The sequence below is a fragment of the Erpetoichthys calabaricus genome, chromosome 6 (assembly GCF_900747795.2).
Source record: "Erpetoichthys calabaricus chromosome 6, fErpCal1.3, whole genome shotgun sequence".
Taxonomy (NCBI): Eukaryota; Metazoa; Chordata; class Cladistia; order Polypteriformes; family Polypteridae; genus Erpetoichthys; species Erpetoichthys calabaricus.
The window spans coordinates 73,370,856-73,387,675 of record NC_041399.2 but is presented as its reverse complement, the minus strand read 5'-3'; the positions used below and the strand labels follow the sequence as shown (position 1 = coordinate 73,387,675).

General features: G+C 37.7%; 1 protein-coding gene and 1 long non-coding RNA gene across 2 annotated transcripts in view; both read left to right on the top strand.

Annotated features, from left to right (window-relative positions):
* Positions 1 to 16,820, top strand: part of LOC127528365 (uncharacterized) — a 167,818-nt gene that overhangs the window by 63,186 nt on the left and 87,812 nt on the right. The window lies entirely within an intron of this gene.
* Positions 1 to 16,820, top strand: part of LOC114653401 (vesicle-associated membrane protein-associated protein A-like) — a 56,147-nt gene that overhangs the window by 27,581 nt on the left and 11,746 nt on the right. The window contains exons 2-3 of the mRNA XM_028803694.2: positions 7,923 to 8,075; positions 9,329 to 9,432. Of these exons, the coding sequence (XP_028659527.1) occupies positions 7,923 to 8,075; positions 9,329 to 9,432 (257 nt within the window). The remainder of the gene's footprint in view (positions 1 to 7,922; positions 8,076 to 9,328; positions 9,433 to 16,820) is intronic.

Here is a 16,820-nt window from a genome sequence, read left to right as displayed (position 1 = left end):
GATTTGCTATAAATAAGCTTGCATTTTTTATTAAGCAGGATTAATTACAATAGTCTATTTTTAAACAAAAAATATATATTTTGCACAATTGAATCCTTAAAAATACCATAAACCAAAAGATTGTGTGGATATAACTTTTAACTGTAAATATTCAAGTTTAGCTATAGAAAATTGAAGCCTGTGTGTGCTGAAACATTCCTGTTTTCCTAACCTTCTCTTCATTTTGTTTGTCGTGTGAATGTGAGGCAACCTCGGGTGCTCCGTCTTTGCTTAACCATGTTTCCAAAGTTGTACCTTCATATGTCACATTACATCAGAAGATAACAGGACACCAACTCCCCACCATGCTACTGCAACACGTGTGTCGCTTCTGTTGTGCTAAACTATGGCAAAAAGTATATATGAATTTTTTTAAGGTTGACAAATTTTTAATTGTGTCTTGTATCTATCACTGTACCTTGCACTACTGATTCTGTCAATAACTAATTATCAGTCTTTTTATCCATTCCTGTTTGTAAAACTCCACCAAGTCTGTAATTGTTGAAGGATATCTTGCATGATTATCTCCTTTCAGGTCCTGACACAACATTTCAATAGGATTCAGATCAGGAATTTGGCTTTGGCTTGATCCATCATTCCAGGACACAGAACCTCACATTCCTAAGCCAAAGTGTTAATGTAGACTTTTGCTGATTTATGAACCTTGTTATGACAAAACCTTATTTTGTCATCAATTGTACACATACAATTGTACACAATTGTCTTCATATTTCTGGTATTCTGGCTGGAATATGAAACAGAGATCCTACACCCCATTACCTGCATTAATTTGCTGTCCCGAGTTGGGTGTCATATTGATTATTAATCAAATAATCAGGAAGGATGGTGTAGGATTTTATAGCACATTATCCGTTGCCTGGATTTTTTCTCTTTAATATTTGTGTGAAACACAGAAGGGACCAGTTTGGTTTTTTGCTAAATGAAGATTTTTTTTTTTGACTGTACATCTATCTTCACTCACATTTAATGGCATGATTGAAACTTTGTATGCGAGACCTTACCTGCAATTCAGTGCATAATTTGATTCATTGCATCTGTTGGTTCATCGCCATCTCCTGGTATTTCTGAAAGAAAATATGAAAGGATGTTTTCCAAAGTTCAGAATGCACCTGAGAACAAAGCACTGGCTGAGAAGAAGAATTAGAGTGTTCTTAGAAAGTGTTGGCATTGTTCTGAAAATATTGAATCAATGAGGGAGCTTTACTAGTCATGTAAGACTAGTTAGTTACCTGAAAAAACGTGCTTAAGAAGTCTATTGTGATAGTAACATGCATTGCTTTATTGTACAGTCTGGGTTAAAAAAAAAAAAAAGCTAGTTATTTAATGCAGATTCATTGTTCAGTTGTCCAAAATGCTTTTAAAAGATACTGCTTCTAATCTGTCACACTAAATGCATCACATTTTTAATGTGATAATTTTTTTTATTTATTCACATATGCTTTTTTTGGAAAGATTTATTCTTGGCCTACTCTTTTCCTCTCCTCAGACAATAAAGTGGCATTAGACGGATTTCTTAATACTATTGTGTTGGTTTGATTTTATATATCCCTTTTTGGACCCTCTAGTGATAATTGTCTGTCTTAGTACATAATGCCTCTTCGGGACAAATTGGTAGAATAAACACCTAGGACTACCAGTGTTTAATTCCAGGCAACCAAACTACTGACTGTCAAAACCCAGCAGACTTCCAGATGTTTGGTCCATGCAATATTTTCCTAATCAAAAATAATTTAATAAAAAAAGGTTCAGCTCTTTACGCATTCTTAACTTTGATGTCACTTTTAAAGATCTCTGCTTATAAGGCACCAGACTGCCTTAACCCTAGTCTAAAGCCTTGTTTACTTGACATGTCTTTGCTGGTTGAAAGGGCTGCGTGTCAGAAATGATGTTGAATATAGTTACAAGCCATAGGTTTTCATTGGATTTTTATTAATTGCCCAGTGACATGGGTGTGGCAGTGTTTACCCTAAATGGTTAATTTCAAGGAGAAGGCTTATGTTGGGTCCAGAATGATGAGCAAAAGGCTGAAAATGATGCAATAGGTTATCAAAGTCCAAGGAAGACCTGCAAAATTATTTGAAGTGCATCTCCTCATGTAAAAAACCCACTCAAGAAAATCTTGTACTTGCCCTCCCTTGGCTGCATTTGTTTAATGGGTCTGCACACACACACACACACACACACACACACACACACACACACATATACCAGTGAGCAATATAGTTACATTGTGCAACAAGTGTATAAAGCAGGCAAGAAAAACAGTTTTAGCAGTTAGGAGAAGAATGGCAAAAGTTAATCATATCCTTTCATCATTTATCATGATATATGTAAAATAGTAATTAACATGTACTTTGTTAAATATTGGGGGGGGGGGGGGGGGGAGAGAGAAGAGGACATGGCAAACTATTTTACTACTGCTTCAGTATCATTTACAAGTGAAAGGAATCAGTTAAAAGAAACATTAAGACAGTAAAAATATACTAATAAACCTACACAATATCTAACATGTGCAGTGCTTAGTCATTCCATGAAATGTACAACTTGGAAACAAAGATGTACACTGAAGCAATGGGTATGTCTTTTCAACTGACAGGGCTTACTACTTCTAAGTAAATAAGATAAAATATAGAGCAGCTTTTTAATCACTTGTGATGGCTTGAATGTTCAAACAATGCTCCTTTCACAAATGTTTGAAGTGTTCATGTTCAGCCTTAGGCAGTGGACATCAACCTTTGGAAATTGGAATGCTATATACTCCATTAGAAAAAGATCTTATGTCTTGTGCAGTCACAGAAAGGCAATGAAAGGAATAAATATAAGATTGTCACCATTAGATTGTCACCATTAACTGTGTACTTTGGGGTTGTAACAAGTAAAAACTGCAGTGTGAACATGCATTTTCAGGCCTAAACCTCATCTTTAATAACATGATGACCCTCTTAATGATCTAAGCATGACTTCAAATTTCTAGGCAGTGCGCAGGTCGGTTTGTGTGTCTTCTGAAAAACCAACACTATTATTAATTACATTCTCAGTCACGTACATGCATCCTCTTCAGTTGTTTGTGCTTTTGACTGTATCTCTGTTTGCACGCTTTATTTCAAGCCCAGTTTAGCGTAAAAGCAGCAGTGATGTGCTGCTAAGAAGCGGAGGTGGTAATGATGGAAACAAAGTGAACATAATTGAGAGAGTAGAGCGAGGCGAAAAGGTGTTTGTCGCTCGTTTGTATAACATAAACTGTTCAACTATCGGCATGATTATAACGAACAAGGACAAGATCGAGGAAAGTATTTTTGCTAAATATGCCAGTTTGCTAGGCATAAGCGAGTCTGCCGAGATCAGCTGACTGAAAAAATGGGGGGAAAAAACATTTGGTTGGTGGTTGTTGTACAAAAATACTATGTGTAAGCAATATGTGGGTCACAAATTTGCACAAGAAAGAAGGGGAGTCCAGATTTCTAAAAACAAAGATCAGTTTTATTGTCATCTCAGTTATCGAAACAGGAGCCGTCTCTTGAGCACTCACAAAAAACTACAGCATGTATGCAGTGACGCTGTCATCATCTTGCAGTCGCTCCCTTCTCAGACTTCATTCACAAGTGAGAAAACAGCTGGTGAACACACAGCCAAGTCAGTGGCTGGTTTTAAATGTTCCTGCGTGTATTAACAGAGTTTTGGTGCACATCTCGGTTAGTTTGATTGTTGGGGTCTCAAATCTCACAGTAAAAGTATTGACTTTTAAAAGCTATTTGTACTGTACGTATAGTTCAAATAATGTTTTCGATGTAAGTTGAAGAGAAAAAGATCTGCTAAGTCCTCATACGTAGGCTCGTTCGCTAGCGGTGAGCAAGTCTACTGTACCAAGTTCAGCTGATGGAAAACAATGGGAATAAAAAATAACTTTCAGTGGTTTGCTATTAAAATGCACAAGAAATCTATAACAAAAAATACAAATTAACTTTTAAAAGTACTTTCTTGTGTACAAATAGGTGTTGAGGGTTGCATTATGTTCGCTGAGTGCCTAGGCTAACTTTCCTGGGTTTACGAACAAATGGGACTGGCGGACATTTTCTCAAAATGGAACTCGTTCAAATGTAGGGGACACGCCATACAGCCAATGTAGACACCTCAGGCTTACTAGAGATTTTACTGTTTTGGCAGTTACCTACTACAGTGCTGCCATCTAGTGGATAACAACAACAACATTTATTTATATAGCACATTTTCATACAAATAATGCAGCTCAAAGTGCTTTACATGATGAAGAAAGGGGGAAAAAAAAGACAAAATAAGAATTAAAATAAGAGAACACTAACATAGAATAAAAGTAAGGTCTGATGGCCAGGGAGGACAGAAAAAACAAAAAAAAAAACTCCAGATGGCTGGAGAAAAAATAAAATCTGCAGGGCTACCATGCCATAAGACCGCCCAGCCCCCTCTAGGCATTCTACCTAACATAAATGACATCAGTCAGTCCTCATTGTATTCAGGGTTCTCATGGAAGGACTTGATGATGACGGTCATGTGGATTTCTGGTATTTAATCCATCAATGTAGGGACATCATGGTGCTTTGACTAGGTGGTGGTGGCGCAGATCGCCACCACAGAAAACCAGAAAAAGAACAGAAGAGAGAGTAGGGGTTAGTACGGATTTTGGAGCCACCATGAATAATAATGATGATTAATTGAATATACAGAGCATCAGGATTAAACTAAAATGAAGCTATGAGAAAGCCATGTTAAAGTAATGTGTTTTCAGCAGTGTTTTAAAGTGCTCCACTGTATTAGCCTGGCAGATTCCTATTGGTAAGCTATTCCAGATTTTAGTTGCATAACAGCAGAAGGCTGCCTCACCACTTCTTTTAAGTTTAGCTCTTGGAATTCTAAGCAGACACTCATTTGAAGATCTAAGGTTACGATTTGGAGTGTTAAGATGTCAGACATTCCGGAATATAAGATGGAGCGTGATTATTTAAGGCCTTATAAACCATAAACAGTATTTTAAAGTCAATCCTGAATGACACAGGTAACCAGTGTAGTGACATCAAAACTGGAGAAATGTGCTCAGATTTTCTTTTCCTAGTTAAGAATCTAGCAGCTGCATTCTGCACTAGTTGCAATCGATTTATGTCTTTTTTTGGGTAGTCCTGAGAGGAGTGCGTTACAGTAATCTAGTCGAATGAAAACAAAAATGTGAACTAATTTCTCTGCATCTTTCAATGATATAAGAGGTCTAACTTTTGCTATATTTCTTAAGTGGAAAAAATGCTGTCCTAATTATCTGATTGATATGCGATTTTAAAATGCAGGTCACAGTCAACAGTTATCCCTAAGTTCTTTACCTCCTTCTTGACTTTTAATCCTAATGCTCAAGTATATTTCTAATAACCTCATTATATCCATTATTGCCAATCACTAAAATTTCAGTTTTCTCTTTTAGTTTGAGAAAATTACTACTCATCCATTTAGAAACACAAGTAAGACATTGTGTCAGTGAATCAACAGAGTCGGGGTCATCAGGTGTTGTTGACAAGTACAGTTGCGTGTCATCAGCATAGCTGTGGTAGCTCACGTTATGCCCTGAGATAATCCTAATGGAATCCTAATGGAAGCATGTAAATCGAAAAGAGCAGCGGACCCAGGATAGAGCCTTCTGGAACACCATATAGAATATCAAAGTATAATTTCCACAACTAACACAGAATTTTCTACCTGCCAGGTAGCATTCAAACCAATTTAAGACTGCCAGAAAGGCCCACCCACTGACTAAGGTGATTTCTAAAGAATATTGTGATCAATGGTATCAAATGCGGCACTCAGATTTAAGAGGATGAGAACAGATAAACTGCTTCTGTTTGCATTTACCTGCAAGTCATTTACTACTTTAATGAGTACAGTCTGTACTGTGATTTGCTCTGAAACCTGACTGAAACTCATCAAGAATAGCATGTTTATTGAGGTGTCATTTAGCTGCATAATTACTGTCTTCTCTAGAATTTTACTTAAGGAAAGTTAGAGAGAGGTCTAAAATTTTCAAAAGCAGAGGAGTCAAAATTATTTTTCTTGGAGTAGGGGTTTAACTACAGCAGTCTTAAGATAGTCTGGGAAGACCCCCGTATCTAATGACAAGTTTACTATGTCAAGAATACTGTCAATTAGCACGCCGGATACTTCTTTGAAAAACTTGTTGGTATTGGGTCAAGGACGCAGGTGGAGGGTCTCAGTTGAGAAATTATTTAATATAAATCAGGTAAATCTATCCTGGTGAAAGAATTGAATTTGTTTATAATGGAGTACTGGGGATTAAGAGGATCAGTGTTGGGGAGATGTACAATATTGTTTCTAATATCATTAATTTTTTGATTAAAAAATACAACAATAGCCTCAAGTTTCACTGGAAGTATTTTGGAGGCATTCCATTAAGTGCCCTGTGTTTAGCAGACGATCAATTGTAGAGAATAAGAGACTGCGATTACCAGCATTGTTATTTATAATTCTAGAGAAGTAGCAGCACCTCTCAAGTTGGACTATGTTGTTGTATTCTGTTATTTTAACCTTCAGTATCTCATAGTGGATAGTTAGTTTTAGTTTTTCTCCGACATGCTCTCTTTCAATCTGACACTATTTGGGTTTTCCCTGGTATAACAATGCTAGATTTTTTTTATCTGTCTTTTCAGGTGTGACTGTCAGCAGTGGCTCTCACCTTTAGTATTAAAATACTAGCCATAGCTATAGAATTTTTTTTTTTTTTTGTTGGCTCCAACTTGTGGAATATAGTGTTCCAAGTTGACAGCCTTACTAAAAAGGTAAGCTGTATTTTGGTGATCATGACAGTATATGAGAGAGTGGCAATCAGCTAGATAAAGTGGAACTTATAGGCACTGGTACTGATGCAGATAGCTACCCCAAAGGCATTTCCTCATCGTAAGATGTCTGACTTGTCACAGCTGTCAGGACAGCACTACATGGACATTTTGCCACTCACTGACTGCGAACAGCCACCAACTTCCAAATGTGTTGTGTTAAACAAGTGTGGACAACACAAAGATACCTGTTGTTTGTGGAAAATGTTCTAAGCCTGTATTCTGCATGGTGCAGTGCTTCTAGAACTCTCATTCAAATGGAGACATTTAGAAAAATTTCTGATGAAAATAAAGTTTTCTTTATATTTTTGACAGAATTACTGTTGATGAAACCTTTGCTTTCTAATTTCTTTATGAATTTTGATAGTTTATTTCTTGCATTGTCCTAGTAATAAGTGGTCCAGCAGTAATTTTTTTATTTTTAATAAATTATTTTTGTTTATATTGGAAAGACCATGCATTAGTATGACATAATCCTTTCAAAATCATCTGTTTGCTAAATTATTCTCTATTAAGCTATTTATATGTGACAGAAGGGTGCTATGCACTCATGTACAACAAAACTTTACAAATGAGCATTGCTGTAAAAGGTTGCAGGTATCATCCACCCCATATATAAAACCTGGGCTATTAGAAAGCGTACCTGGACTACTAGGTTTGCAGTGGTGGTAGCCCAGCAGTCTGACTTGTGCACTTACAATTTGTCCATCTCTGTTCTTTAAAACGTTTACTTCACCGTATATTTGTGAGGCTATGTGTGCAGTGTACTAGCCCTGAATAGGTTTCCATTCCAATTTCCTTTTTGCGCCTGCTGCTTCTAGTGTATGCTCTTATTCCCCGTGACCCTTAAAATCCATTTACTGCACCACTACTTCAGTTATGACCAGTGAGAAAGTTTTAGAATTTGCCCTTTTTCGTTTAAAATCTATAGTTGAAAGGAGATTTTGCTTTTTTTCTTTGTATTGATCACTTGTACTCTTATACTTCAATTTACAGGACCCTTTACAGATGTTGTTACTACAAACTTAAAGTTGAAAAACCCCTCGGACAGAAAAGTATGTTTTAAAGTGAAGACAACAGCACCACGTCGATATTGTGTACGACCAAACAGTGGAATAATTGACCCAGGGACCACGGTTGTTGTCTCAGGTGATTTTTATCTATCTATCTATCTCTATCTATCTCTCTATCTATCTCTTGTTGAACTAAAATGCGCAGTAAACATATTTTTGGGAGGAAAAAAACGATTTAATTAGGTTAAAGACGGACATCAAAAATATCTTGAAAAAAATCAAATGGATGTAAATGATTGGCATCTGTTTAAAGTACCCTTTGCAGAGCACCTTGGGACCACTTCAGCTTTCTGTCCCACTGGATCTGCACCTGTACTAACCCTTACGAATCATCATTCACCTTTTGAATTGGTAGAGTGTGAATTTTTATCTAGCCTTGTTACTTACTAAGGGCTAGTCATTTTGTGTTTTGTTGTAAAATTTTCTTATGCTTGGTTTTGTTCTGACTTGCAGTGTGAATTGTACGTAGAAAAGTGTTTGCCTTTCGGAAATATGTCCTGTTAATTCAGTTTTCCACAGGTGAACTCCAGTCAAATTCTAGTCATATATCAAGGATAATTAAAGCAAACTAGATGCATTGTCGATTCCTTTGGCAGCGGGTGCATGTTATACTGTGAACAAGTCTTGTGTGCTTGCAATCCAGCAATGGCCACCTGCAACCGAAAAGTGGATGGTTTAAGTGTATAACTAGCTGTGGGTCCTGTCCAGGGCTGTTTTCCGCCTTACACCAGCAAAGGCATTGTTCCCACCCTTTTAACCCAGCACTAGAACAACCTGGAATGAAAATGTATATACATAAGTTACTCTAGACACGACATATATACCTGTGCACAGCTCATATTTTAATAATGAAAGAGAGCAGACTACACGAAAAAATGTGATTTGTTTGAAAGAAGACCTTCTTGGGTATGTAAAAATGCTGCTTATGTCTCACCAGTTGGACCAGTGTAACAAGTATTTAACCCATTTTATTTTCAAGTGTAGTCTTGTATGATCCAGAGGTGTGAACCAGTGAAGAGGAACATTAAAAGCTGTATAAGTTGCCTTTGTAGTGGTGGTGGCTTTAGTATTAATGTAGAAAACCAGTCTGACCTGACATAAAACAAAGAATTTCTTCAAATACTATCTGTAACATTACTGTCCCAAGGTATTGACAGAAAATCTTCAAACGATTTTGTCAAGGGAGCTTAGCAGTTAACGGTGAAATGGTAGTATGGTGTTTTTGCTCTTCGAGTTTTGAAGATAAATTGTGCTAATAAATGCTTTTTCCAAATCTTTCAACAGTTTACACTTATTAACATTATAATATTCTGATACTTTCCCCCTTAGTGATGCTACAGCCATTCGACTATGATCCCAATGAAAAAAGTAAACATAAATTTATGGTACAGACTATTTTTGCTCCTCCTAATATTACAGACATGGAGGCAGTGGTGAGTACATTTTATTTAACTTCCTAAAAAAATAAATACATTTTTGGAACATGGTACATTTAAAGGAATTGTGTTTTTCTAGGTAAAATAATTGTGCATTTACCTTTTCATTTTTAAATATTTGATATATAAGCTAAATTACACTTAATGGTGAACAGTTCAAAACTGGCACTAATTATGCCGTTCATTTTCTAGAATTTCTGTATACTGTATTTTTGTTTTTAGCTGTTCTGAACTAAATCCAGGATTGGGAGCTTTTTTTTTTTTTTTTAAATAGAACACTTTTACTGTGTATAAGATGCTAAGATGCATGGTGATTATTTTGTTACGAGACTGAATAGCAGTTGCCAGAATTTATGGAATTACCCAGGTTGTTATATAATTGAAGTGTTTTGTTTTTAATAGAAACATTATCTTTATATGTAATACACTACCGTGGCTGTTCATTTGTCTGTCCAGGATATTAAATCACCCGTAGCTCGCAAATCGTTTGACCTATTGACCTGAAATTTGGTACACACATATACTATGTGATGTCTACTGTCTGCTTTAGGGGTGATGATTGACCTCCAAGGTTATTCCTCTTTTTATGGGTGCCATTCTTATCCCTACCACCTTCTCTGACACTTCCCCTGCCTCTTCATATCTTAAATCATTCTTGAGGCAGATTGAAGGCTTATTGCAACACAAACACTGACTTAATCAGTTTTAACACAAAAAGATGCAAACGAAAGAAGACAAGAAGCGGGCTGCAATGGTGGAGAAAAGAAGATCTCCTCAGGAAGCAGCAAGCGCATCAACCTCTGAGCAAACGAATGTTAAACGTACAGAGAGAGTATGAAAACTATGAATGCTTGAAGTCAAGTGTATTCACTGCACGTAATCATGCAGGGTTTCGTTTCTGGTATCAATAATTTTCCAATTAACCATTTGAGGTGTCATTGAGACTTCATACTTTTTTTTTCTGTACAGTGCAATAAACAGTTTGTTTTTTTTTTGTTTTTTTTTTTGTATTTAAGGATACATTTAGGATTTTCAAAACTTCCAACTCAGTCAGAGGGGCAGTTAGTATAACAGTATTCTTCCTGCCAAGTGCAGGTCTTGTTTGATGACAAAGCTTAGAGTGGTAGCCTGAACTAGAAGCGTGACTGTGTGAATGTATATCTTTCTCTTGTAAGAAGAGTAAAAAATTTGTCCCCTCATGTGTTTTTTTTTTTTTTTTTGTGATTCTTCCAGAGGTGCCCTAAAAATTTTGCATAAACTTAGTGCCTGTGTTGATCTCTACCCCTAAAGACAAAGTTAACAAACTATAATTTTATAAAAGTAGCAGTGGATAGGAATACCAAAATGATAGAAAGGTTAGTCTGCCAATAGCTAGTTCCATAATAAGTGAAGGTATTAACCACCGCCTCATCAGGTCAAAAATAACTGTTGCTTTGTAAAGGAAAAAAAATACATTATTGATTGATGGTGGATGCAGTATATTCATGTTGTTTTTTTAGTTTTTAAGTAATCTGCAGTCATAAGGACTGCTTAAAAAAAAAAAAAAATCTGTGGATAAGCAATACATGGCCAGGTTAAGAATGGCTAGCACAGACCTGAGTAGATGTGTTTACTCACTTTCAAATTAGTTTATTTAAAAGCAGTGTCGGCTTTAAAATTACTGATAGGTTAAAAACTAAAAAAAAAAAATGCATATACTACCTTCTATTTTCCTGTGAACGAGCCTGAGGCTTTTGAAATATTAGCTCATAAGCATAATAGTTCTGTCTGTTTTTCTCTCTGTTTATATTGATTTGATTGGTAATAGGCATAGGTATACTCAAAACCCATGGTACAACAGTGACGTGCATATCTGATTTTTATGTATTTATTTTTTTAAGCAAAATACTCCCTTCAGTACTGGCTCAGCAGAATTTTTTTAAGAAGTGTGTGTGCCCTTCTGCAGTCTGTTATGCAAGCAGATTACACTATTGGAATGTTATTCTTATCTTGAAACAGTATAAATGACAGTAAAATTTAAAAAAGTGGTATTTTAAGTTAATGTAAAAATGTGTGCTTAAATGTTAACTATTCTCGATTGTAATACATTTTTCATCTTCTGATAGAGGTTCATAGAAGGCTAGATCCCTAGTAAAAGACCAGAAATGAAAAATAACAGTTATAATCACTGGCCTTGAAATAGTCTGAAATTATATTTATACCACCTAATGTTTGAAAATTGTTGTGTTTAACTTTGTTCGAGTGGCTCTTAAAGGATCAGGACCATCAGTGAAGAATCCAATATCAAAAGTAATGTCATGTTTATGATGCGCATCCTCAAACTGCCATAAAACAACACTCCACATGCCTATATTACTAATCCCCATTTTTTCAAAGTTTTGTGAAAAGGAGCAACTTTGGCCCCTTGTATCCCATTAGGTGACGAACCCAAGGAGTCTATTGATATGGCATGTACAACTTTAAATCCTTGTAGTCATTTTTGCTTAAGACACCTATTGGTTTACTCTAAGGATGAAATTTCCTTTGCAAAATACGATGGTTTTCCTTGAGTCTAGAGAAACACAAATAGGGGCAACCCTACAATCTCGATGTCTTGCAAAATTTGACATCCGGGTCAGTTGAATAGTATATCACATATGGGAGATATTTCATACCGGAGAGACCTGTAGGCACCAGACAAAAAACAAAAAAAAGCAATGAAATGCTTTAAAAGCATTCAAAAATCTTATATGAACAATATACATTAAATCTTTTCTGTGGAAATTTTTGTGGAGCTAGATGATGTACTTTTGTATATTGTGACCATCTGGGGGAGTAGCAGCATGCCAAGCCCCAGACACAACTACATAAACACAGTCCCAGGTTCAAGTAAAAGATGTTTTCATTTACAACAGTACATTACCAGGCTTTCAAATCCTCATATCAAAATACTTCTGGTCCCACAGCTTTGCATGTCAGAAGCACTTCAGGTAGAAACCCTTCAAAGAAGGTACAGTGTTACCCTGCAGCACCCACTGGTGGCAATCAGAAACACTGTCGGGACCCGCAAGTCCCAGCCTTCCCTGTGGGTATTCCTTTTTGGAATTCCACCAGTGGGGTTCTGCTGTTGTGTGCACAGGGGAATAACATAGCCCCAGAAATTAGCCACTCACTGTCCTTCCGAGCAGGCCTCCAATCCTGGCAAGGAACGAGCATCCATCTCTGGTGGAATGCCAGTCCATCTCTGTCCCTCCATTATGGTGCCTTCCCTGGTAAGGAACCAACTTCCATCCTGGTCGGGATGCCAAGCCATCCAGTGTAATTCTCAGTGTATAAAGACTATAAAACTACAGTCCTCTGTAAAGGTGAAATTGAAATAGCTTTTTGACATTTACCTTCCGTTTCCCATTACTTTTTGTCCCTTCATCCTTTGTGGTGTTAGGAAAACAAGTAGAAAATAATCCTCTCTATTCCTGAGCCCATGCAGACACATGCTGGGTAGACTTATTTTAATGAAGAGTACAGTAGCCTTCTGTAACTGCCCAGGCAATGGCTCCACCAAACTTGTCATATCTGAAAAGCTTCATTCTGTTAGTTTAATATGCGTGTTTAACTTTGATCAAACACTAATATCTAATAACAAGTAGTTGAAAGTGACCATGTAATTTAACAGTAAACCAACAACAACAAAAAAAATGATCAAATTTGCTTAATCCAGTTCAGGGTTTTCAAGAGCTGAAGCCTACTCCAGCAGTTTCAGAGTGGGGTTATGAATCCACCCCGGTCAATTTCAGGCTTTACTTAAATATTGCCCTATTGTCATAGATGGAAAACTATTTCTTAATGTTATCCTGAAGCTATTGCAATGCATAAAAGTAATTTAATTTCTCATTTTATATTTACTGTATATTGGACAATATTGTTCCATTTAAATGCAAGTTAAAGAAATAACCATTGTTAACATCGCTGCTCAGCCATATATAAGTATAATCTTTCATCTCACTTTGAATTTGGAGCAAGGGATCTGTGGGCCAAGTTCAGTTTGGAGTGTTTATTACAGTTATCTTCATACATCGCATGACAGATATAAAAATGAGCTCAGTCTGTGTTTTTCTTGCTTGCTTCTATCTCGCGTTAATACATAAAAGATTCTAGCTTAGTTACCCTGCCGTCATTTACGAAGTACGAAACTGTTTTAAAGATCTTTGATGCAATGCAAAAGCATGTCCTTTAAAGGCAGTTGGCTTTGACAACCAAGACACCCGTGCAGAACATGTGAAAAACGGCAAATTTGCTGCGATCTCGGACATCTCGCAAGGTTTTGTTGTGAACTATGTTTTGAGTTACAACACAGGGCAAAGACTTTCCGAGTCTGTGGTCTTAAAGCTTATGGAGCCGTTTCTTGACAAAGGTAGAACAGTAAAAACAGACAGCTTCTTCACAGTGATTTCGCTGGCTAATAGACTTCTACGCCACGACACAACTCTTCTTGGTACCATAAGCAAAATTGGGACTTCAACCTGCAGCTAAAGTCACTTCAGTACATGAGCAATTTGCCACAGCAGTGTTTCGATCTGGCAATTCCGTGCTGACGCTTCTTTTTGGGTGCATATACCATTTGATTTCAGTCTGTTACAGCCGGTGTAAAGTTTTGCTACCTGTAAAAGATATAACTGAAGGCATACAGTGCATCCAGAAAGTATTCACAGTGCATCACTTTTTCCACCTTTTGTTATGTTACAGCCTTATTCCAAAATGGATTAAATTAATTTTTTCCTCAGAATTCTGCACACAACACCCCATAATGACAACGTGAAAAAAGTTTACTTGAGGTTTTTGCAAATTTATTAACAATAAAGAAACTGAGAAATCACATGTACAGAAGTATTCACAGCCTTTGCTCAATACTTTGTCGATGCACCTTTGGCAGCAATTACAGCCTCAAGTCTTTTTGAATATGATGCCACAAGCTTGGCACACCTATCCTTGGCCAGTCTCGCCCATTCCTCTTTGCAGCACCTCTCAAGCTCCATCAGGTTGGATGGGAAGTGTCAGTGCACAGCCATTTTAAGATCTCTCCAGAGATGTTCAATCAGATTCAAGTCTGGGCTCTGGCTGGACCACTCAAGGATATTCACAGAGCTGTCCTGAAGCCACTCCTTTGATATCTTGGCTGTGTGCTTAGGGTCATTGTCCTGCTGAAAGATGAACCGTTGCCCCAGTCTGAGGTCAAGAGCGCTCTGGAGCAGGTTTTCATCCAGGATTTCTCTGTACATTGCTTCAGTCATCTTTCCCTTTATACTGACTAGTCTCCCAGTTCCTGCCGCTGAAAAACATCCTCACAGCATGATGCTGCCACCACCACCATGCTTCACTGTAGGGATGGTGCCAGGTTTCCTCCAAACGTGACGCCTGGCATTCACATCAAAGAGTTCAATCTTTGTCTCATCAGACCAGAGAATTTTCTTTCTCATGGTCTGAGAGTCCTTCAGGTGCCTTTTGGCAAACTCCAGGCGGGCTGCCATGTGCCTTTTACTAAGGAGTGGCTTCCGTCTGGCCACTCTACCATACAGGCCTGATTGGTGGATTGCTGCAGAGATGAGGGGACCTCTGGAGCTCTGACAGAGTGACCATCAGGTTCTTGGTCACCTCCCTGACTAAGGCCCTTCTCCCCCGATCGCTCAGTTTAGATGGTCAGCCAGCTCTAGGAAGAGTCCTGGTGGTTTCGAACTTCTTCCACTTACGGGTGATGGAGGCCACTATGCTCATTGGGACCTTCAAAGCAGCAGAAATTTTTCTGTAACCTTCCCCAGATATGTCCCTCAAGACAATCCTGTCTCGGAGGTCTGCAGACAGTTCCTTTGACTTCATGCTTGGTTTGTGCTCTGACATGAACTGTCAACTGTGGGACCTTATATAGACAGGTGTGTGCCTTTCCAAATCATGTCCAGTCAACTGAATTTACCACAGGTGGACTCCAATTAAGCTGCAGAAACATCTCAAAGATGATCAGGGGAAACAGGATGCACCTGAGCTCAATTTTGAGCTTCATGGCAAAGGCTGTGAATACTTACGTACATGTGCTTTCTCAATTTTTTTATTTTTAATAAATTTGCAAAATCCTCAAGTAAACTTTTTTCACATTGTCATTATGGGGTGTAGTGTGTAGAATTCTGAGGGAAAAAAATGAATTTAATCCATTTTGGAATAAGGCTGTAACATAATAAAATGTGGAAAAAGTGATGCGCTGTGAATACTTCTATAAGCATAAGTAGACACACAAATGCTGGTGAATCATGTCATCTTGGTGTCACTTTAATTTTTTTGTTATTCACTTTATATTCTTGAATAAAAGCACACTTGTTTTGTTATATCTTTGCGAAAGTGTTTATTTTATATTCTACTAACCACTTGAATGAGACTGAATCTGTCTCTGCCTCTCTCACGCATGCACACACACATTCATTCATGAAAACGTCACTATTTGAAAACGCTGTGCCATTTGAACATGAGTTCTCATTTGAACATTACCAAACACCCCCCCGCCCCCCCGATATTGCTTGTACTGCATTTTCAGTATCATGCTCAAAGATTGAAAATTGACATTTGAGCTTGGGTTTTTAACTCATTGACAGCAAAATGTAAATCAAATAATTTTTTTTTTCTTTGGTTATATTCTTGAATAAAAGCGCACGTGTTTATTTAATATTTGGACTAAAGTCTTCTCACATTATACATTTCACGTCATTTTTAGTATAACATGGAAAATGTTTTTCTGTTTTAGCTATGTGTTCAGCAGTTCCTGTCGTCCTACACTTGCACAGATCGTCGTAGACACAGAATACACATGAAATTTATGCATTCCAAATAATGATTATTATTTACCCTATACAACTACAAGCCCCTCACTCTTGGATAAAGAGACCTGAGCTCTGAAAATTTTGCATAAGATTTGGCTCCAGCCGTGGGAGAGGATGGGATAGTAGTAACACTTCTGAAGTTAAAATGCATCCCTATCTCTTCTTAAGTGGAGTGGTGGCTCTGGTGGTAAGGATTCGCTGGCGGTCACTGGTTCGAATCCTGCAACTGCCAGAACACTTCTTTGGGTACTTCAGCAAGACCCTTAACCGCAATTGCTTCATCCTGGGTATGACATTAACCTGCATCCGGCCCTGCAAGCAGTCCTCCAACTTTCAGGGAAAACTTGGGAGTTGGTGGCAGAATTGGCACTTCAGCCACCGTAAAAACCTTCACCCAGCTCCACATGGAGTTGCATGGTGCTGAGGCACTCCGTCCTGTCGCTGCTGGCAGGACTTACCTTGAAGCGGTGGTGGAGGGGTGAGTTGTGTTCAGAGTGAGAAAGAGGTGGAGTAGGGAGAAGTGTGAGAGACAAACTGGGAGAAAAG